General features: G+C 35.0%; 1 protein-coding gene across 1 annotated transcript in view; it reads left to right on the top strand.

Annotated features, from left to right (window-relative positions):
- Nucleotides 1-21,116, top strand: part of LOC111699519 (titin) — a 44,416-nt gene extending 23,300 nt beyond the window's left edge. Inside the window, exons 13-29 of the mRNA XM_023470211.1 lie at nucleotides 2,543-3,611; nucleotides 4,045-5,415; nucleotides 5,801-5,998; nucleotides 6,204-6,301; nucleotides 7,855-7,931; nucleotides 8,888-9,606; nucleotides 9,793-9,892; nucleotides 9,996-10,088; nucleotides 11,121-11,299; nucleotides 11,368-11,614; nucleotides 11,688-11,753; nucleotides 12,066-12,425; nucleotides 13,975-15,533; nucleotides 15,603-16,298; nucleotides 16,728-16,813; nucleotides 18,244-18,307; nucleotides 20,609-21,116. Coding sequence (XP_023325979.1) covers nucleotides 2,543-3,611; nucleotides 4,045-5,415; nucleotides 5,801-5,998; nucleotides 6,204-6,301; nucleotides 7,855-7,931; nucleotides 8,888-9,606; nucleotides 9,793-9,892; nucleotides 9,996-10,088; nucleotides 11,121-11,299; nucleotides 11,368-11,614; nucleotides 11,688-11,753; nucleotides 12,066-12,425; nucleotides 13,975-15,533; nucleotides 15,603-16,298; nucleotides 16,728-16,813; nucleotides 18,244-18,307; nucleotides 20,609-20,987 — 7,361 coding nt within the window. The 3' untranslated portion in view covers nucleotides 20,988-21,116. The remainder of the gene's footprint in view (nucleotides 1-2,542; nucleotides 3,612-4,044; nucleotides 5,416-5,800; nucleotides 5,999-6,203; nucleotides 6,302-7,854; nucleotides 7,932-8,887; nucleotides 9,607-9,792; nucleotides 9,893-9,995; nucleotides 10,089-11,120; nucleotides 11,300-11,367; nucleotides 11,615-11,687; nucleotides 11,754-12,065; nucleotides 12,426-13,974; nucleotides 15,534-15,602; nucleotides 16,299-16,727; nucleotides 16,814-18,243; nucleotides 18,308-20,608) is intronic.
- The last annotated feature ends 3,510 nt before the right edge of the window (nucleotides 21,117-24,626 follow it).

Below are 24,626 nucleotides of genomic sequence, written 5' to 3'. Positions count from 1 at the left end.
GTTTCCCTTTATCTCCGTGATGTCTCCAAACCTTGGTTTATTAATGGGACACTTCACTAGAACGATAAGATTATAAAAAAATTTTAACATCAATTTTTCAGGTTGTATTTATTAACGAGAAATGTTAATGCAGTGCTAAGTACAGTTTGTACAATGGTGTTGTCTCAAATAAGTTTTCTTAAACACTTTTAAACCTTTTTATCCTTTTTATTGCACTGTCCCTTTATTGCCCGCCAAATGATTTATATCCCGCGTGGACTAATACTGATAAAATACCAAATAAAATGTCTAAAATGATTTATTCAATACCAGTGAAAACTCTATGGTGTTTTATTTCGGTAAAAAAATGTCCGTCTATATATTTATAACAATGTTTTAATTGCTAAAATTCTGTTTGCACAGCGAAGTAGAAAAGTATTGGATGAGTGTAGGGGAGGAATAGGAAAGGTACAGGAAGGTTTGATGAATAATGTATGAAGGCGCTTGTTTGAAAGATATAGTTTAGGTAAAAGGTTTAACATTTTCTATATAATCGCTTAATACGTTTAGCCTCCTCTCTCTTGTATATCTCCTTTCATGTGTTCCCCTTGAGTTGTATATCCGTATAATTATCAATATTATTATCCTGCCATGTTTACCAACTACTGCCAACTATATGGTTTCTAATTTTATATTTCAGTTTTTACCTTTCATTCAGTTCAGTAATATACTTCAATTAGTAAACAGTTATAAGAATATATATATATATCTCTATACAAAGTAGTATCTCTATTTGTCTGTCCCGATCATAACTCAGACACCCCGAGACTTATTTGCCTTAAGTCGTGATTAAGGAACTCGATAGAACCACGGAAATGTTCTTAAGCATGGTTTTCAAGTTCTAATTGGAATGGGTTGACTTTTAAAGGGAAAGTTTACTTTCCAGACAAAGCTGGATTCCCAAGCTAGTATCTTAATGCATTTCAGTAATATCCTTTTTTCAATTGATAGTTATTAGAATATTTATTCAATTTATACTATTTAGAATATATGTGTATAAACATATTCTGATATTTTTTATTTATTATACAGAAAACTAGGTGGTAGGAAATCTTTTTGTAAAATTTGAACTTTTACAGTTTGGGACAATTTTCTCAGATCAAAATTTTTGGGACATTTTTAATCTTGTTCAGCCAAGACCATCTCTCGGAAAATGTCCATAAAAAATGTGACCGGTGGCCGAATTTAAAGAATTTGAGCGGCGGTTTAAATTTAAGCCGCGGCTTAAATATGGTTGGTTCCACTTAAAATTGTATAAAATGTTTCAAGATTTAAGCCGGCGCTTAATTTAAACCGGGTTTTGGCGGATTTAAACCGCGGCTCAAATTCTTTAAATTCTATCTCAGGTTTAACTACAGAGCGCCACAGAAAATCAAAATGTGCAAGCTTTTAACCAAATAAATATTTTAGGATTTTGCAAATTATTCCTCTTAAGCTGAATCTTCCAACAAGCGCGTTGTAAATTTAAGACACGAAGCAGAAACAGTATGAAAAGGAGGTTCGTACCATGAACAAATTTACTTGCTTCAAATGCATGTATTTTGAGATTTAAGTATAAAATACCTATAATATATTCCTGATATTGTAAATATTGTTAAAGTCTGTTTAAACTAGGTTTACAAAGTTTAAGCAAAGTTAAGAAAACAAGTTTTCATATTTTAGACAAAAGGAGCTTTTAGATTATAATTTGAGAATATTTGCACAATTTTGTCAAAACTTTTTAATAGGTTTTATCTCAAAATTGTTCAAGTCCTCTTGTTGCTGTTCAAAGCTAATTTTCATTCATTTTACAACTAAAATACCTTTAATCAAATTGCACAGAAATCTGTCATATCTATCTATCTATCTATCTATCTATCTATCTATCTATCTATCTATCTATCTATCTATCAATCAATCTATCTATCTATTTATCTATCTATCTATCTATCTATCTATCTATCTATCTGTCTATCTATCTATCTATATATCTGTCTGTCTGTCTATCTATCTATCTATCTATCTATCTATCTATCTATCTATCTATCTATCTATCTATCTTTAAATCATTTGTTTTTTTGATTGATTATTAAATTGATTATACATATATATATATATATATATACATATATGAATGTATACATTATGTATATAGATGTAAAATACACTAGCTCCGGAACTCAGCTTTGTCTGGAACTAAACTTTTTCTATAAAAGTCAACTTACTCAAACCAAAGCCATTCCGGTGATTCTGCCAAGTTCCCCAATCAAAGTTTTAGGCTAATCGGTGACAGGATTGTTATGATCGGAGATACAAAAAAACAAACATAGATTTCCGCTTTAAATATATATGTGACTATACAGATATACAAACATATCTATCCTTAAAGATATGAATTTTTAATACGAGTACTTTAACAATGAGAAAAATTTAAACTGTGTTTATTTTTGTGTGTGAAGGTTGAGTTAGAAATATAATTTTAAATATTATCTAAATCTTGAAACGTTCAATGAACTAAACTTAGTGGCTGTTTCTGAACAGCAACGGTTCCAGAATCCTTCTCCAACCCTGAGTAAGAAGGAGGAGGTCGAGGATAGTATTGCTCCGGGTCCTGAAGAAACTGAGAGCGAGGAGGAAGATTGGAATAGTTCAGAAGACGACCTTGAACACGCATACAACACAGAAACCGGGTGTATTTCAGTTTCTCCGAAGAGTAGCAAACAAAACATTGATGAGAATATAAAAGAGAAAGGAAACCCAAATGACATTGAGAGAATTCCAATTCGTCCTAATGAAAAGAAAGTGAATACCCATGGTTCTTTATATCCCACCCAACCCAGAGCAAGTTTAACAACCTCTGAAAGTGAGATGGATGAGAATATAGAAATAAAACAGATGAAACGAATAAAAAGATTTAAAGTTCCATCAATTCTGAAAACAATTAGAAGACAATCCAACCCGGGGGATGTACCGGACGGATTTAACGTAGAACACAAGGAAAAGGAGAAAAAGAAACAGAAACTATTGCCAAATCTAAATACCAGTTATTTCAAGAGGTTTCGGAGAAAGACGACCACAGATATTCCTGTTATTGCTCAACCAATAGAAATAAAACCTGATAACTCTCGCCTAACATATTTGAGAAAAGAACCAGAAATAGGAATTTCAAATAGAATGGAAGCAGAAACTATAAAAGTAACGATCAGAGAGAGAGATAAACAAACTGAAATAAGACTGAGATCAGTAAAGGAAAAGTTACCAGGATCAATTGCTGTAAGAAGAACTCAATCATTATCAGATGCAACCGTCCGCCCAACTTCATTCAAACCTAAATCTATGAGTTCCAAGTTTGCAACCTTGGGACGAGAGTCCAGCAAGACAATATCCAATAGATTCTCATGGTTGGGGAGTACAGGGAGTGCATTTAGTACAGGGAGTACAGGGAGTACTACTAGGAGTAGTGGGAGTACAGGAAGGAAAGGAAGTACAGGAAGTATTGGACAGGATTATGAAAATATACGTTATAAAGTCGGACAATCAAGTTTCTATATATTTTCAGATCCAGGTTCAATCCTCTCTCTGGATACTGTCAGGCAAATACAAGACAATATAACCCCCTAACCATAATAAACAATAATACNCGTCATAAAAACAATAACCTCCTTTATTCATTATAAACATTAATCCCCCGTTCAAAATGAGCAATAATCCCCCCTGTTCATAATAATCAATAATTCCCTTGTTCATAATAATCAATAATCCCCCCTGTTCATAATAAACAATAATCCCCCTGTTCATAAATGAACAATAATCCCCTTTGTTCATAATAAACAATAATCCCCCTTTTCATAATGAACAATAATCCGTCCTGTTCATAATAAACAATAATCCCTCCTGTTCATAATAAACAATAATCCCCCCTGTTCATAATGAACAATAATCCGTCCTGTTTATAATAAACAAAAATCCCTCCTGTTCATAATCCATTGAAAAAAATATGTAAAGTTTGTATTTGGTACCGAGCAGTTTGAACCCCAACGGTGCAAGACGAACAAGTTTAAACTCCATAACAGCGTCTGAGCTGAGCAGTGAAACTCTCCGAGATCACGGCAAAAATACCATCAGTTTAACTAGCAAAGAATACCCAAAGTGCTCTGAGAGTGAGACTGATTACTTCTCCGTAGAGAGCGGATCTGAAAGAGATAACCCTGAACCTGATCTTGACTCCGATCCTGAAACTGAGTTTGAAGATTTCCTTGAGTTTAATGAGAACCATGAGCATCAATCCTTAGAGTTGTCTGAGGAAAGTGATTCAGATCGTCTTGATTCTCCGTGTACAGTTATATCAGAGGAACATCGTGATATAAATCTGGGAAAAAGTGAAGAAAATGAATTATGTGAAAAACTATCTGTTAACTCTAACACTAGTGATGATAACATTGAGAGTTTAGATACGGATCCTGTTTATATTCATATACAACCCAAGCTTCAGGACTCTGTTATTGAACCCTGTGAAAAATATACAGACAGTGATAGTTTAGAAACTCCAACCGTATACAGCAAGGAGTATGATGATGTATTTGAAGATGAGTTAACAAAGCTTTCAAATACTTCCAGTGACACCATTGAATATACCAGTGATGTAGTTATAGAGCAGTTAGGGACACAGACTGATGCTGAAGATAAACATATTGAGAACATAAATTCATATTCAGTAGAGTCCAATCAAATTACTTCAAAGCGCAGAGAGGTTGAATGTGAATCTGAGACCGAGAGAATAAAATCTGAATTTGAAATCCCATTTAGAAATAGGTCTGAAACTGAGATCCAGCTCAGATCGGGATCAGATTCTAATATCCCGGACATATCAGGAGCTAAAGCTGACATCTCGGACGGTTCAGGACCTGAATCTGATATCCCGAACATTTCAGGAGCTAAAGCTGACATCCCGGACGGATCAGGACCTGATTCTAATATCCCGGACATATCAGGACCTGAATCTGATATCCCGGACAGATCAGGATCAGAAAGTGATATCCCTGACAGACCAGAATCTGAAACTGATGCCCTGTACGGATCAGGACCTGAATCTGATATACCAGACATATTAGGAGCTGAAGCTGACATCCAGGACAGATTAAGATCTGAATCTGTTATCCCGGACATATTGGAATCTGAAGCTGAAATCCCAGACGATTCAGGGCCTGAAACTGATATCCCGAACGGATCTGAATCTGATATCCCGGAAGGATCTGGATCTGAATCTGATATCCCGGACGGATCAGGACTGAGCACGATGCTTGGAAAGAAGAAAAGGTTCTCCGTGTCTAATGAAAGCTTGAACGGAGATGTTGTGAGTATTGATCCTAATCATTCATCAGATACTTTACACTCCAGGTAATTATTCAACTTTTTAATGATAACATTCTAATATGATTTCCGCTTTTCAATAATGATTTCTGAGTTTTTAGTTTTTCTCAGAGATAAAGAAGTAAAGACTTTTAATCAAATATTTTGTGAAACCATGGGTAAATAACAACCATCATCTACATTAAGAACTGACATTCGCAGCTTTGTAAACTATGCATTTAATATTCAGAGCGCATTTTTCAAATTCAGTTTTTGGAAAAATCCTAATTGATTTTTGCCCCGGACCGTGCATATTTCAGCAAGCTTACTAAACCACTTTTATCACTATCTTATTTGCAAAATTAAAAGAAGTGCGTGAATTTTCAAGAGTATTGGTTAAACTAAATGTTGTCAATTCCTGAAATTGTTTCAGATTATCAATCTCACATCCAAACCTTTACTCCGGAGAAGAGCTTAAACCCAACCTTAAGACGAAGAGGAAGAGTATAAAAAATCCCTTGAAGAAACTAAAGAATATATTCCGATCTACTCCTAAACTAACAGAAACCTCTGTATATGAAGAAGCTGGTTTACAAAACAACTATAACCAGAATCCGATATATATTGCAAGGGAAGCTACAATTACTAATCCAAAAACGGCAGATCTTAAAAAAAATTCTCAACATTTTTTTTCTGTTTTTTTTCATTTTTTCATGAGAATTTTACAACATTAAAAAAAAACATAAAAAAGCATTTCTTAAAAAATATTTTAATTTTTGATTATAATATTGGAAGATTAATCCCTCCCTTGGTTGAAATTGCTTGGCTTCCTTCAGTCCTGAGGAGGAACTCCAAGAGGTTACAGGGTTCCCTGGTAGAGAGGATAGAGGAGTCAGAACCAACCTTGGAGATACTTCATCCCAATACAATCCAGGTATAAGAGTCAGAACCAACCTTGGAGTTACTTCATCCTAGTTTAATCCAGGTACAGGAGTCAGAGCCAACCTTTAAGACACTACATCCCAGTTTAATCCAGGTACAGGAGTCAGAGCCAACCTTTAAGACACTACATCCCAGTTTAATCCAGATATAGGAGTCGGAACTAACCTTGGAGATACTTTTTCCCAGTTTAATCCAGGTACATGAGTCAGAGCCAACCTTTAAGACACTACATCCCAGTTTAATCCAGGTACAGGAGTCAGAGCCAACTTTAAGACACTACATCCCAGTTTAATCCAGATATGGGAGTCAGGACCAACCTTGGAGATTCTTCGTCCCAGTTTAATCCAGGTATAGGAGTCAGGACCAACCTTGGAGTTACTTTATCCAAGTTTAATCCAGGTATAGGAGTCAGAGCCAACCTTTAAGACACTACATCCCAGTTTAATCCAGGTATAGGAGTCAGAACCAACCTTGGAGTTACTTTATCCCAGTTTAATCCAGGTATAGGAGTCAGATCCAACCTTGGAGTTACTTCATCCAAGTTTAATCCAGGGATAGGAGTCAGGACCAACCTTGGAGTTACTTTATCCCAGTTTAATCAAGGTATAGGAGTCAGGACCAACCTTGGAGATTCTTTATCCCAGTTTAATCCAGGTATAGGAGTCAGGACCAACCTTGGAGTTACTTCATCCCAGTTTAATCCAGGTATAGGAGTCAGGACCAATCTTGGAGTTACTTCATCCCAGTTTAATCCAGGTATAAGAGTCAGGACCAACCTTGAAGTTACTTCATCCCAGCTTAATCCGGGTATAAGAGTCAGAACTAAACTTGAAGACACTTTATCCCAGTTTAATCCAGGTATAGGAGTCAGAACCAACCTTGGAGTTACTTCATCCTAGTTTAAGACTGGGGTATAGGAGGCAGGACTAGTCTTGAAAGTACTTGATCAGAAAATAATTGGAGAAGGGGAAATGAACCCTGCACTACCAATGGAATTATATAATCCCAGATTAAGTTGAAAAATCGTTAATCTTTAAAACTTTATTCTGTCTTTTCAAATAATCACATTTCTATTTCGATGATAATTTTATAATTCCTTAAAAAAAAGTTGTAATATTTTTGCGTGATTTTATTCTTGTATTCTAGGAGCACTAATAGGCTCTGGTCTTGTATTCTTGTATTCTAGGCGGTCTATTAGATTCTGATCTTGTATTCCTGTATTCTAGGCAGTCTATTAGATTCTGATATTGTATTCTTATATTCTAGGCGGTCTATTAGATTCTGATCTTGTATTCTTGTATTCTAGGTGGTCTAATAGATTCTGATCTTGTATTCTTGTATTCTAGGCGGCCTATTAGATCTGATCTTGTATTCTTGTATTCTAGGTGGTCGAATAGATTCTGATCTTGTATTCTTGTATTCTAGGTGCTATGACAGATTTAGATCTTGTATTCTTGTATTCTTGGCGCTCTGGCAGATTCAGATCTTTTATGCTTGTATTCTTGGTGGTCTAATAGATTCTGATTTTGCATTCTCGTATTCTAGGCGCTCTGACAGATTCAGATCTTGTATCCTGGAACTGGAGTACACACGCTGGTTCTGAACCTGGAGATGCAGTACAGGTACACTTTAAATTTACTTCTAGAGTAGAGTAGAGTAGAGTAGAGTAGAGTAGAGTAGAGTAGAATAGAGTAGAGTAGAGTAGAGTAGAGTAGAGTAGAGTAGAGTAGAGTAGAGTAGAGTACAGTACAGTACAGTACAAAATTGATATAGTTTACAATAGTGTTCAATTTATCTGTTAAAGTGACTTGCAGTAGAAGAACAATGAAGATGGGTAACTCTAAAACATTTTAAGAGAAAAAAATTACATCTTCCCTATTATTACCCAACGGAAATTGTTAAAAGGGTATCTCTTTGCAGAATCAGAAATGCCACTTTTAATGAAGAGTTACTCAAAATTATTTCTTCAGAGCTCGATCTATTTTATATCTATATATATGCAAATATTTAAATATCAGAAATAAGCACTGCTATTTGGTGTCTGGTGTATACATTAGCTAATTATCATCTTTACACCCTTTGTAAAAATATGTTTAATTTCAACATTAAAATCTGCTTAAACTGAACCTTTTATAATAGATTAAAATAAGTTTAAACTTTTTTTAAACCTTTAATTCTTCTAAATAAAGGTTAAGGATTTTTCTTAAAAGAGTGAAATAATTTGTTTGAATTTTTAATCTAGTTTTAGTTACCCTTCATGTTTATGGGGAGCTATATTTAGCTACTCTGAACGGTACATAAAGATAAACTAAGCATGGATTTCTACAAAACAGACTCTCCAGAAAATTGTGATGTCACAAATTTTTCATGAAAGATCATTTAAAAGCTTCTCTGACTCACCTTTCTCCGTCCTTCATTGTTTTCATTTAAATATAGACATGTTGGATACTTATAAAGTGTTAATTGTTTCGGTAATGAAGAGAAAGGAGAAAATGTTTTATTAGAAATATCTTTTCTCTGCTACTTGCAAAATTAACTCCTCGACATTTTAAAAGGTAAACATCGGTTTTGTTGCTAGGTGTGCGAGGAGGAGACACAGGTTGGAGAATCATTGATTAATCATCAATTCAAGGCGATGAATATCCGTCCTATCCTGGAGACTCGTCCTCAAACCAACCTAGAGGACGAAACCAGTCATGTTGAGGGGGACAGGGCCGACTTTATAGGACTGGAAGTAAGCAGAACGGAGGAGGAGGTGGATGAGGGGAGAATATTATCGGAGATAGAGAGCAGGGAGGAGAAGGATGAAAGCAGGACGGAGAAGGATGAGAACAAGCCTGAAGAGGATGAAAGTATGAATTATATGGTTCCAATAGACTCCAAATACTCGGTATCTTCCTCAGGAAACCATTCATTGGAGACAAAACCTGAGAACTCTGGAGCAAAACCTGGGAACTCTGAAGCAAAACCTGACGTTATTTCTTCTAAAGAAAGTAAAGATCAACCTGAACTCGAACCTGAAGCCAGAGATTCTGTCAAGGAGTTTGAGGAACTGGAGAAGGAGGTGTCGGAGCAGGAGAGAAGAGACTCTGTTATTGAAACCATCGATTCTCCGAGATCTGAACCCGACTCCGAACCTAGTTCTAGGAACAAAGCCTCTAAGGGTAAGCTGGAGAAACCTACAGAAGAGCCAGTTATCGCTGGTCCCATGGATGTTGCGCTCTCCTTTAATTCTGCGTGGAAAAGACGATATATCACCGTGGTCGGAGACGGTTTGTATATCTGGACCAACCATAGGTGAGAATATTACACATGCATTTTAAAATGAAAAAAAGTGTGGCAAATTAATTTCACATGGAATTTATGCATTACGAAACTGAACTCAAGATTATTCCTTACATTGCCCATTAAAATGAAGAGCTTGCTTATTATCAAAACTTTCTATTATAATCTCGATTTTGCAAAAACTAATTATTGTTCTAGATCCAAGACTCCCACGGCTCGTCTTAAACTTCGAGGGTTGATTGTGAACCAGGAGAAGGGAGGGACGGATTCAGAGAAACCCGTTCTATTTCTCTCTAAGGAATCTTATAAAAACAAATCTAAAGTTGAGAAGTAAAAATGTGATTATCAATGAAAATGTAAAATTTGAAAAGTTTGATTTTATAAGTTTGTTTGGATTGTAGAAAGGACGGATAAAGCTGGTTATGAGAGCAGATTCAGTTCCAGAATTTCAGGGTTGGTTTAGTACCCTCTCCTCCACCCTGGATACACTACAGGTAGATATCCAGGATACACTCTCCTCTACCCTGGATACACTACAGGTAGATATTAAGGATACACTCTCCTCTACCCTGGATACACTACATGTAGATATCCAGGATACACTCTCCTCTACCCTGGATACAGTACAGGTAGATATCCAGGATACACTCTCCTCCACCCTGGATACACTACAGGTAGATATCCAGGATACACTCTCCTCTACCCTGGATACAGTACAGCTAGATATCCAGTATACACTCTCCTTCACTTTTGACACAAGTTCCTGTTTTCGTCTTATTGACAAAAAAAACATATTTACACCTTTATTCATATATTCCTTTTCTCTCCTTTATTCCTTTAAAGACAATTTATTAAATTTTAGAAATGTTCTAATGTACTTTCATTCATAATCATAAAAGGTTTCATGAAAATAAAATAGAAACCATAAAATTTTTCTTTGAACTTTGCTCTCACATACCGACACACAGTGATGGGAAATAACTTGGTTAGTTCTTCTAAGATTTTAGGACTTTAAAAAGCAATACAACATAATATTCCATAAAAATAAGGTTTCAACATTTTTAAACTGTGTTCGTTAAAAGTTTTCTTAAATAAAACTGTGCAAAAACTTTATCCGAAGAAAAAATATAAATTTAACCAAAACCTATAGATTTAAAACGATGTTTTTTTTGACAGAGTTTAAAATTGGTAAAGGGTCATTAAGGAAATACAATGTGATATGTAAACCTTTTAGCTATGTTTGTGGAATCTTTGAAAGTCCTAAAAAGCCATTGAAACATGAAACTATCCAAAAGCTATAGTTTTTGTTTCGATTTTTTCCCTTATGCTTCTCGTAGAATAAAGATTTAGAATAGTTTAATAAACAAACTTTTAAAGAATACAGCCCTCAAAGATTTTTTGGTACCTTATAAAAGTCGAAAAATATTACAAGTTTAAAGGAACAAACCAACTTAATACCCATCCCTACGCACGCTTAAATTGGTTTATATAACTTAGTGATAAATCATGGTTCTAATTGTTTCTAGGAAAGTTCCGGAGAATCTCCGGAGAAAAGTCTGGAAGGATTGAAAGGTTCTAAACTAACTCCGGGTCCAGGTTCTACAAAGGTTAAGTCCGATGATATTAAGGCTCCAGGGAATGCAGAGAATAATACTGAGGAAAGATCAAGATCAAGACCAGTTAAAAAACCTATTCCGACACCCAGGTCAGTTGAGGCTTCAATCATTATCAGAGATTTTTGTTTTATTTATTTTTAATTTTTAATATATCTAGATCCCGGAGTAAGACACCCTCCAGAGAGAATCAAGAGAGTCCAAAGTTAAGCCTTAAATCCACCAATGACGTGTCCTCAGGTTCATCCAGCTTCCATGACAACCTGGAGACAAATGACAAGGTTCAAGTATCCGGTCCTCGAGATGGGACGGATCTCGAGGTTGAATCCTCAGGTGGAGATAGTTACGAGAAAGATCGTCTTTGGGACGAAAAATCTGCCATGGAGTCTGTTCGTTCTCTTAGTCAGGTTTGTTTTCTATAAGTTTAATATTTAAATGATTTATTTATTTCTAAATTTGATTTAAAACTGTGTTATTAAGGTATTGAGCTCTATAAGCCAAGAAGAAAAAACAAGTCTCAAAATTTCGACATTTGAGGCAAAAATGGTGAGTTAATTAATTACATTGCTAATATTACGACAACGTAATTGAGTTCTGCCACAAACTCATATTTTCTAATCCTGATATCTTTGCAACCCAATGCCGTAGACTTTAGATATTTCAAACTATGAATTAGAAAAATTTAAATTTGCTGCAAAGACTCATTTCCTTTTCTATACTGATTTCTATTGCACAGACAAGCAGTACAATGTTATAGATGAAAAATCAAAACTTTTTGGCCTTCGTTGATTGTATAAAAGTTGCCATGGATCATAGTTAACATGAACAAAAAAATGTAGATAATATCTTGAAATTTAGGATTTCGAGGATGAGGACGATTTTCCTTCTCCGGGAGGGAAGGCTCTATTAAGCCTGGAGCAGAGTGAGGATAGTTTGGAGCTAGGAAAAGTAACCTGGTCTTCCCTCAGCCAAACTAAATCTAAAACTAAAGAGACAATCTCAAACCAGGGATCGGTGTTGAATGACGGAGAGGTTTCAGCTCAAGGTCAGAGAATAGACAGAGAAGATAAGGAAGTGAAGATATCTGCGTCTGAATCCAAGCTAAGGGAGAGTAAGGAAACTATGAGAGGGGTTGAAGAGAACAAGAGTAAGGTCCCCTGGGGCACCAAGTTTATTGAAGAAAGCAGTGAGATCAGTTTTCAGGATTCTTTAGATGAGGTAAATATAAAATATCATTCATTTATTTTATTTTTCTTTCAATATACACATTTCTTTGCGTCTTGTATTCGGCTGGTCTATTTTTACAAAAATATGCAAATTAAAAATGGCTGAACCGATCCGCTCAAAATTTTGGGGCCGGGTTGTATATAACATACTAGCTGAAGTGCCCGGCGTTGCCCGTTGACTTTTTAAAATTGAATTTGGAAAAAAATGATTTTTGAAAAAAAATCGATCTTTAAAAAAGTTAGATTTTTGAAGAAAATTTTTTTTTTAAATTTTGTTAAGCCGTTTAATCCAAGGGTACCCAAGGGTTTCCTCAAAATATGTCAGTCAATTTGGTCCAGCCGTTTGGCCAGCTATAGCTAACAAACATACAAATATATTTATATGGGCGAAGAGCTCTATTAAATAGATATGACTCAAGTAAACAAATTTTTGCGAAATTTTGCAGCATAATTATTTTAACAAGTTAAAGTGCTGTTCAAGCGTTGAAGTCTTTGCCAAAATCTCTGATTTTCGAATCCCTATATCTTTGTAGAAAAATAAAGTTAAATATCAAAGATTTGCACCGTTAGATTGCAAAGATTCAGTGATTAGAAAATTTCAGCAAAAACTTAATTCCTTTATTACATGAAAGCAAGGCGGGAAGCCCCCTGGCATCCCTTAAATATGTATATTTACATAATAATGAAAATATTCTTTAATATTATTTTATCCTGAAGACAATATATATTTCTTTCTCTCTTACATAGGTATAATATGAGTTTAAAGTTTTAAACTTTTTTACAATCTCATCTCAACTTTTGCTGCAGTCAGATTTAATAAATTGGATATTCATCTAAAATTTTAAAATCTATATTCATAATTTGATCTTTTAAGCTTATTATTTAAAGAGATTGTAAAAGAATATGTCGAAAACAATCATTGGAAATACTTAGCAATTAAAGATAGTTTAATTCACAAGCTGTTTTTTTCATGAGATCAAAATTGAATAAAAAGCATAGTACACAATAAACATGCAAAATCAGAAATTACTCGCCATGAACGTAATTTTCTAATCCCAGTATCCTTGCAACCTGATGGTGTAAACTTTTTTATTTCAAACTTTGAATTTTTGACCCAGCTATTCCAGATTGGCAAAATAATAACTATTTTAAAATCTAGTATATAGCAAGTTATTACTGATATCATTAGAATAAGTTGGAAAGATGTACTTTAAGTGTTCCTTAATTTAGATATATATGTTACAATTCACAACTACTAGACGTTTACTAATTTAAAAAGAGTTCAGTTCTGACAAGATTCTCCAAATTGTCACCATAGCAAAAATCCGCGTGTCACTCTTATAGAGAAACCTCAAATGAAAATTATAAATTTTTAATGTTAAAAACATGGGTATCTTATTCATTAAACACTTTTAGGGGCACCCATAGGGCACAGTTGTTAATTGTACATGTCACTCAAGAAATGGAGGTTCAATTGCAATTACGCATACTGTCCCTTCCCTTTAAACATGGACGTTTTATTGAAGATATTAATGTTGTAGGTTGTTGAGACCCGTAGTTGTGAGAAGATTGATTATTATGATTCTGACGAAGAACATGAGAATGAAGATGATGAAGGATCTAACAGTACTGATGAGAGCTCTCTGGAAGTATCGATCAAAGAGAAGTTTACTCCAGCAGATCTTGTCATGGACACTATTGTTGAGGTGAGCGAGGAATGTGATACCAACGACGAAATAGACGATTTATCCTTCCATGATCATTTTGTGAAGAAGAAAGTAGTGAAGCCTGTAATACTGCATGATACGGATGATTTTGCGATAGATTTAAACAATATTGATGGAGAAGAGAAACAAGACGAACCAGTAATTATTACTCCGGTATCGGAGAAGAAATATATTCCGAACCCAATTGCAAAACCTCCACGTCAAGGCGAGCTTGGAATAAAATCTGAACCTGGTTCAGGGTTCCAGACTCATGGTTTAATGTCCGATATAAACTCTCAGGGGTTTGATTTCCCAGAGATTGAGAGTTTTGACCAGAAAGATCTGACCCGGGAAAAACTGAAGGAAAACAACAAAATAAATACTTTCGAACAAGTTAAACAAGAAATTAGAAATAAAGCGAATGATAAAAACAGGTTGGAAGCAATCTATAAACTTGAGGAGAAAGAAACCTTGATTACCAAACAACTTTTATCCAGTGAGTATACAGGGTTTACAACTTTATCCGATACTCAACTTCAAAACAAGAATAAGGAAATTACAGATGGGAAGCCGGAAGTAAAAGAAAATATAGAAAAGAAAACGGAAGTAAAAAACAATACTACAGAGCAAGCTAGCAAAATTGAAAACGTTGGAACCAGGACTAAAGAGTACAGAGAAAAAATAGTAAAACTTGGAGACAAAAATGTAGAATTTGGAGATCGAAACGGGGGTTTTCCAAAGACTGACCTCGACAAAAAAGCCAACTCAAGTGAAAATAGTACGAAAACCAAAGAGATAAAAGCTGGTCTTGCAGACAAGAATAAAAATTCGAAAGACAAGAATTTTGTGTTACTGCAAAACAAGAATAAAGAAGCAAGAGGCAAGAATGTTTTATCAGAACCGAAATCTGTACTCTACGGAGACACAAGAGCAATTATCGGAGAACAAGATCTAGTCCGGAGAAATATCTCCGTCGGGGACGAGGGTAGCTCCTCCGACGAAGGTATTGGGATCCAGGACTCATTAAAAACCACAGAGGAGGAAATACAAAATAAACTTAATGCAAGGAGAGAAAGTAAAATCTACGGCAAAGATCTGACAATTAAAAAAGAAACTGTCCTCAGTGATCTGACACTGTCTGAAACTGTCCTCAGTGACCGGATTTACACCAAAAATGAGCCAAAAATTTCCAAAAAAGGCGGCGAACCAAATAATCTAAAGATTAATATAAAACAAAATGTTACGGAGAAAAGGGATCAGAGCCCAGTTTATTACACAGCTGAACCTAAGCTTGAGGTATCCGGGTATAGTGTGAAGACGATGGCAAGGTTCTGGGAGGAATATAGGAAACAGGTTCAAGAAGAGGAGGAGAGATTAGCTAACTCAGTCATTAAGTATGAAAATAAATCAAAATTTAAAGAAAATTTATCATTATTTCTCTATTTTTATCTTTTTGTTTTCAGGAAAAAGTGGAATAGCATGCCAAACCTGAAAAAGACGGAAACACGACGATTGCCGGAAGTTCCGAAACCTAGAGAAGATTTCCGTTCTCTTGAACCTGAGATACCGGAAAAGCGGGTTAAATCTAGTCTCGGAGATTATGAAGATATTGAACTCTGTCGCTCTGTTTCCATCAAGGATCGGAAGAAAATGTTTGAACATTTGACAAAGAAATCAAATCTTGAAAAAGGAAGAAATTGGCGATCAATGCCAGCCCTGGATAAACAAAACAACCACCCGGAGAACAGAGTTCAAGCCTACCCGGAGAACAGAGTTCAAGGCTACCCGGAGAAATCAAGAAAAATGAACAATCCTTCGTATTCCAGGACACATGGAGCTAAATCTCCAACCCGTCCTGCTAGCACTTCTCCCTACAGCTCTAGTCAAGACTATAGTAGGACCAGGAGTTCTCCAGTTCGTCCTGCCACTGTGACAGCTTACTACGAAGATCGGGAAGATGAAAGAAGAACGAGTTCCACAACCTACTCCAGAGAATCTAGTTTTATGAAAGTTGAATCCTCGGTTCGTCCTGTCAACTCCAGTATTGGCCAGGATAGAGAAGACCCATATACCAGACGGAGCAAGGATATGTATCTTCGTCCTGGGAGCAGTTCGTCTCATCAGGGAGGATACAGACGCCCTCCCTCCCCTGCTTACAGGTATACATTGGGAAAAGAGTTTGAAAACCATGATCTAAAGGTTTACTTTGTTTTTTTCATTAAAAACATCTTATAAATAATTAAAAACGATTAAGCAAGGAAATAAAACAATAGTAAGACTATAGCAAAGAACTAATCTGAGGAACAGTGTCTGAAGGATCCTTTGTTGATAGCCCTGGATCAATCAAATTTCTTCTAATCAATAATAATCGATTTCGAGGTTAAAAATATCACAGTTACAAACTGGGTGCGTAAGAATGATAATTTGTATATATTGTGTCGCTTTGTTTCGAAAAAGCAGAAACGATTTTGAAAAAAATGCTGTTTTGGGTTTGGATAAGCCCATAGCAATATTTTAAGATCTTTCGGGTTGATAAACGAAAAAAAATGATTTACAGCATTTTGTTTGATACAATTTTAAAATTTTAGAAGTTACGAGATGTCAGATGAGGATTCAGATCTTCCTTCTCCGTCCTCAGTCTATTCTTCTTCCTCTACTCCATCCGTAGTTCAAGGTAATAGGCATCATACATCATAAATCTCTATTAAAGGGACTGTCTGCGTTATTTCAATTGACCCTCCATGCAAAAATGGAAATACCCAATTTATAGCGTTACCCTTTATAGCTTTGTCCGATCAAGAATAAATTAGATATTCATGTTTTTTGTTCCTTAAAACTATTTATTTTCATTTGCGGCTAGTGTATTTCTTGCTTATTAGAAGCATTGGAGGAATTAATCACTTTTAGAAAACGACGGTATCTTCCTATTTTTAATCAGATTTGGTTTCAATGGTGTAAATCGGGCATTGTCATCTTATCATGTAGGGTCACTTGAATTTACAGTTACAGTCCCTTTAATTTACGGTTAGAGTCCCTTTACTTAAATTTACGGTTAGAGTCTCTTTACTTGAATTTACGGTTAGAGTCCCTTTACTTGAATTTACAGTTAGAGTCCCTTTACTTGAATTTACAGTTAGAGTCCCTTTACTTGAATTTACGGTTTCAGTCCCTTTATTTGAATTTACGGTTACAGTCCCTTTACTTGAATTCAGTTACAGTCCCTTTATTTGAATTTACAGTTACAGTCCCTTTACTTAAATTTACAGTTAGAGTCCCTTTACTTGAATTTACGGTTAGAGTCCCTTTACTTGAATTTACGGTTAGAGTCCCTTTACTTGATTTACGGTTAGAGTCCCTTTACTTGAATTTACAGTTAGAGTCACTTCGCTTTAATTTACGGTTAGAGTCTCTTTACTTGAATTTACGGTTAGAGTCCCTTTACTTGAATTTACAGTTAGAGTCCCTTTACTTGAATTTACGGTTTCAGTCCCTTTATTTGAATTTACGGTTACAGTCCCTTTACTTGAATTGCCGGTTAGAGTCCCTTTACTTGAATTTACGGTTAGAGTCCCTTTACTTGAATTTATATTTAGAGTCCCTTTACTTGAATTTACGGTTAGAGTCCCTTTACTTTAATTTACGGTTAGAGTCCCTTTACTTGAATTTACGGCTAGAGTCCCTTTACTTGAATTTACGGTTACAGTATCTTTACTTTAATTTACGGTTAAAGTCCCTTTACTTGAATTTACGGTTACAGTCCCTTTACTTGAATTTACGGTTACAGTCCCTTTACTTGAATTTACGGTTACAGTCCTTTTACTTGAATTTACAGTTAGAGTCCCTTTACTTGAATTTACAGTTAGAGTCCCTTTACTTGAATTTACGGTTAGAGTCCCTTTAATTTGATAGTTTATATGATTTAGAATTCTTACACTTTAATTGGTTTAAGTTGTATTTTAAAACCAATATTTGATCTAGAAAGAGCAGAAAAATTAAACAAACATCGTTAACAAACCAACTGAGCATTTTCACAACAGATTTTAGATAAAATGTTTAGACCTCTCTAGCATGATTGCAGAGTACAGTTGGATTATCTTGTTCTAGGTAGAAGAGTTCGGTATGATGATCTCAGTCCCGGAGATATTCTGTTCACGGAGCAAGGACAGAGGTATAATAAATCCATCTTGGGATAGTTTATTTATTGTCTTGTATTATAGTGCAAGATATGCATCGTTTTCTTACAAAGAAAATAAACAAAAATTCCAGTAAAAAAATATTTTGTCACAAAAGATATCACATTTGATTTAACCCAAATTGTTCTTAGATACTTTATGTTCGGATATCAGGACTTTTTATCATATATATGTGAAGTTTTAAATCCAACAAAGGAATTGAGTTTTTGCCACAAATGCCAATTTTATAATACCTAAATCTCAACAACCAGATGATGCATACCTTTCATATTTCAAACTAACCTTGTTTGATCCACTAGAAATCATAGTTTGAAATATCTATGGTCTAAAGAAATTGGAATTTAAAAATCCGAGTTTGTGACAAAGACTCAATTCTTTTAGATAAAACTAAATTGGTGTAAAGAAGCTGATTATTCTCCCATGCTCTAATTTAGCAGCCTGATGTTGTAAACTTTGGATATTTCATGCTTTCCATATTATTTCAAGCGAGATCAAATATGTTTGAAACATCGAAATATTAGGTTATCAGAGTAACTCGTCAATGTACTCTTGTATTATATTTCCTCTTGTCATCCCTTAAAGCTATTTAATTACCTTCAACTTCTTATATTCATTTTTACTAGAGATGTGAGTACTAAGTAGAAATGGGCGTCGTTTTCTCACTCGTTTCCACAACTTAGTTAAAGCAAGATTTTATAGAGAGTCATTTTGAAAACAACTTGGAGGCGTTTAAAGGGAGTGACCGGCAATGTAATGATAGTTGAACTGAGTATGTGGTATTATGGAGAAATTTTCATGAAATCATTTGAGATATATGAAACGTTTCAATGATGTATAATTACTGAGTTTGAGCGCAACTAGTCGACGTTCAAAATCATACATTTGGGTAGTTACGTTTTGAGAAACGATTTTTTAAAAATTTTCTACAGTACGTAAACTAATCAGATATTTAGGAGCATATTTCTCAATTGAAATTTTCTCAATAAACCAATGTTAGATTCAATTTTTTCTTTCTCATCATTATATTGAAATTCTTATTCTTTGTGTATTTGTTCGCAGATTTCTTCAAATTCTTCAAATGTCGTCTTTTCAATAAAAATTCCAGGAAATCTACATAAAATATTGAGACATTACAGAAACCAATAACTGAATAAGATTACTTCTTTTCGATGATGATAGTAAGTTTTTATTTTCTCACCCTGTTCCTAAACAACTAATTAGTTTACTGTTTTAAATAATTTTAAAAAAATCGATTCTCAAAACCATCCCTCAAAAATGAACAATCTATGAAGATTTTTAAGATTGAATTTGCGCTCTTGATGAACAAATATGCACCGTAAAAACGTCTCAAATGATTCCTATTTTTTTCCCCCCAATACTACATTCTCAGTAAAACTATCATACATTGCCGGTCACTCCCTTTAATCAAGTAAAAACCTGGAATAGTTAAAAAAGAATTAGAAATCGATGCCCATCAAAAGCTGAGAGTATTGTTTATTACCTACGGGACGACTTAAATGCATTCATGAAACCTAATTAAATGAATGTATAAAGATTAATTATCAAAATTTAATTATTAAAATATTAAACAAGGATAAAACATGAAATATCCTTAATACAGACAGTCTTTTATCCTGAACATTTTTTTTGTCAATTGATTTTTTTATCTTTCAGAGTTTTTAAGAACAGTAACAACATTAAAATTAAGTTTTTTCTTGATTGCGATTATATTTGATAAATTCTTCATAACTCAACTAAATCAGTTAGTCCAGATTTTGGAAATCCCAGGATTAAAGAAAATATTTCGTTTGTTTTACCAGCATTGTTAGACTTACATATACATGCATTAAATATTAATAATTATTTTTCCCCCAATGCGAATTGGAATCACTTTTATAAAGTTAAAGATTAAAAATACAATGAGCATAGAAACTTTATTGAATCTAAAAGTTTTTATCATTTAAATGGTTAGAAATATTAAAGTAAATCATGATTTTAAATCCAACCAAAATATTGAAATATACAAGATTTTAATATTTATAATGGTTAGAAATATTAAGTTTCAAGTGACCCCCCATTTAAAAAGTTAAAATTGTTAAATTCTGTAAATTATTTATTGATTTGTCTCCACCACTAAGGCATAAATTCATACGTCAATTTTCCAGTGAAACCCAACTGATATTCTTTAAATGTCTGGTTACAACAACAATTCATTTAATAGTACATAAAAATTGAAATAAATAAAAGAAAATAGATTCCATTGTTTGTGTATTTAGATCCAACCGGAGTAATATCTCCGGAGATGAAGAGGACAGTGGACTCTATATCCTAGAGAACGGAGCAGAGTTTAGTCTAACCCCTCTCAACAAGCGCAAATATGCATTCGAACCCTACTCCGGGTCCAGGTCAGGCACCAGGGATCACAGGAGGACCCAGAGTAGGCTGAATCGACAGGAGGAGCCAGGAAGAGAGGATTTGAAAGGATTAGTGTATAGTAGAGGGGTCGGAGCTGTTAAATCTCCAGTAGAGGTTAATATCCTCCCTGGACCGGTCAACTATGTGAGAAGCAGTCAGGTTCCTTATATAGAGGAGGAGAAATCTATTCTGGAGAATATCAACATTGTTAGATCTGCTAAACAAAGATTTCTCAACTAAACTGTATTTGTAGATATCGGGCATTAGATGTTTATTAAATGTTGAAAGTTAAACACTATGAACATGAAGTTCAATGTTTATTTATAAGTGTGCAGAAGTAATTTCAGTTAAATAAATGATCTGTTTATACGTGCCGGTAATCTTATGGTCCTATGACTGTATTAATGACCCTATAGTCTCTATGAATGGTGCCATGTCTGTATGAATGTTTCTATGACTATATGAATTTGGTATTATGACTGTAAGAATGTTTCTATGACTGCAATATGGTCCTATAACTGTACAAATGATCCTATGACTGTATTAAGGGTCCTTTGACTGTATGGTTATATGAATTGTCCTAGGATTTTATGACTGCATGAATGGTCCTATGACAGATGACTGTATATGTAGGACTAAATCAATTGTCCGATGACTGCATAAATGGTCTTACGACTGTATGCATGGTCCTATAGACTGTATGATTCGTGCTATGACTGTATTAATGGTCCTGTGACTGTATGGCTATATGAATGGTCAAATGATTTTATGACTTATGAATGGTCTTATAACTGTAAGACTGGTCATATGACTGTATGAATGGTCCTGTGACTGTATACATGGATCTTTGACTGCATGAATGGTCCTATGACTGTATGGATTGTCTTTTGACTGTATTAATTGTCCTTTGACTGTATTAGTGGTCCTATGACTGTATGAATGGTTCTATGACAGTATGAATGGTCATATAACTGTAAGAATGTTTCTATGACTGCAATAAATGGTCCTATTACTGTATAAACGGTTCTGTATGAATGATACTGTGACTGCATGAATAGTCCTATGACCGTAAGGATGGTCCTATGACTGTAAGGATGGTCCTATGACTGTAAGGATGGTCCTATGACTGTATGAATGGTCCTATGACTAGGTGAATGTTCGTATCACTGTATGAATGTTCTTATCACTGTATGACTGAATGAAGGGGCCTATGACTGTATGAATGGTCCTAGGACTGTACGAATGGTCTTATGACTGTATGATTGTAAGGATGGTCTTATGACTATATGAATGGTCCAATGAGTGTAAGGATGGTCTTATGACTGTATGAATGGTCTTATGACTGTATGGGTGTATGAATAGCCTTGTAAAGAGCCTGATTTAGATTCTATAGAGATCTCAGCCTTATAATGAGTCTATTCATACGAAGAAGTGGGACAGCCGCGGAATTATGAGGGAATACTAATATAGATAGATAGATAGACAGATTAACAGATAGACAGATAGACAGATAGACAGGTAGGCAGATAGACAGATAGACAGATAGAAAGATAGACAGATAGACAGATAGACAGATAGACAGATAGACAGATAGACAGATAGACAGATAGACAGATAGACAGATAGAAAGATAGACAGATAGACAGATAGACAGATAGACAGATAGACAGATAGACAGATAGACGGATAGACAAATAGACATTATTTGCAGAGAAAGCACATTAAATGTGTTTCTGTTTGAACATCTATTTATTTTCAACAATTATATATTTTTCTTTTTTCTATTTTATTTTCCTATTATCTATAAATTACCATTGTATTCTATTATGTTGAGATTTTTCTCCAATATCCAATGTTTCCCTTGTGAATGCTTGTAGCATAATTCAGCCCACACTACAATATTATTTACAATATATCCTACACTGATCAAGTGACATATAAACAAGTTGTTTTGATATTGCCTTGAATCCGATTCATCCATAGAAAAGAAAAATTATTGGAAATGTTTTAACAATGTTTTTATAATTTTTATAAAATAAAATGGTACAAGGCATAGTCAATAATTTCAAATGTTATTTTTTTCTCCTTTCTCCATCTGCATGTCCGCAGTTTTTCTATTTCTTTCCTCCCTTTCCCGTCAATTTATGGCGCTGTTTTTAAAAGAATGTTTAAGAGTTGCTGTCTTTGCGACAAATTATAAGACAGTGCACGATCACCCTTTCATTGTATATGTCCACTTCTCCTTTTTTTGTTTTGCTTATTTGTAATTGCAGCCTCATATCTGCACATTCTGTCTACTTCCATTTGCTAGGTCACCACTTCTAGCACTTTAAGTTAGTTTCTATTTGCAGCGAGGGAGCAATAGCTTCCCTGCTATAAACCGAACATTTTTACTTTCCTATACAATAAGGGTTCCTGTTAAACAAAGGATAATCAATTGACCCGCCGCGCTCAGAGGACATTTTGTTGTTGGATCCAACAGAGAAATGTCCTCGAGTCACATTTTGCTGCCTGTGAGAAGGTTAGATGGCCGGTAGGTAGGGCAGAGTTGAGATGAGGATAAGTGTGCACCGCCATGCATGCAGAATGCGCATTGTTATTTATATTTCTTGACGGGGTTCAGGACCGTTTGGTCTGCCCTCCCTCCTTTGTGTAGAAACCTTTCTCATTGTCCACTGCAAATAGTGCAGAGAGCTTTCTGAGCAGAGTTCTGCTATCCTAGGCTGTAGCACGGTGGACTAAGCCAGTGGGGTCGGTCAAATAGGCCTAGGATTAGGCCGGGTACTGTAAAAAGTCTGAACACGCCATGGGAGTTGTCATATTTAGCCCTCGCACGGGACTATGCCAAGAAAATTGACCCCTGTCGTATGTTAGTCTGGTTAGGGCGAAGTACTGTACCAAAGGATTGGGTCAGTACACGCTGTTATCTGGCAGGCCGGTACAAACTGGGCAGGTCCTGTTCGAATTCAAATTTACAACGGGGATAGAGTGGTAGGAATGCAGCTGAAATCGTTTGGAACCATCAGATTCTAATCCACGCCGTTTTAACCGTCAGATTCTAATCGCCTCCGTTCAAACCGTCAGATTTTAATCGTCTCCGTTCTAACCGTCAGATTCTAATCGTCTCCGTTCTAACCGTCAGATTCTAATCGTCTCCGTTCTAATGGTCAGATTCTAATCGTCCCCGTTCTAACCGTCAGATTCTAATCCATGCCATTCTAACCGTCAGATTCTAATCTACCCCGTTCTAACCGTCAGATTCTAACCCTCGCCGTTCTGACTGTCAGATTCTTATCTACCCCGTACTAACCATCAGATTCTAATCCTCGCCGTTCTAACCGTCAGATTCTAATATATGCTATTCTAACCGTCAGATTCTAATATACGCTATTCTAACCGTCAGATTCTAATCTACCCTGTTCTAACCATCAGATTCTAATTCATGCCATTTTAACCATCAGATTCTAATCCTTGCGGTTCTAACCATCAAATTCTAATCGACACCATTAAACCGTCATGACTTGAATCTAAAAGTCGTATTCCTATTTCAGAACTTCCTTTTCTCATTGTATTTAATCTTTATTTGGTAAAAAAAAATCTGGTAATCAATTAAAACTACAGTGTTTTATGTCAACTGTGGGTCATTTATCTATTTCTTCTGAAGATTGGTAGAAAACAGGAAATACAAGTTGCATCCTATCCTCTTTCCTGACCGATTATATCCATTGTCGTTCTGTTCAATCTCCTAGCTCCTCAAAAGGATATTTATCATTTTATCTATTGGGGTCTATAAAGTTGTAAGATGGGATGCTTCTATCCTAGCTCTATTATACTGGTTTAAGGTGGGATGCTTCTATACTCTATATACTGGTGTATGGA

This window comes from Eurytemora carolleeae, unplaced genomic scaffold, assembly GCF_000591075.1.
Source record: "Eurytemora carolleeae unplaced genomic scaffold, Eaff_2.0 scaffold351, whole genome shotgun sequence".
Lineage (NCBI taxonomy): Eukaryota > Metazoa > Arthropoda > Copepoda > Calanoida > Temoridae > Eurytemora > Eurytemora carolleeae.
The sequence above is the reverse complement of the archived record's forward strand: the minus strand, read 5'-3'. Positions and strand labels throughout refer to the sequence as shown.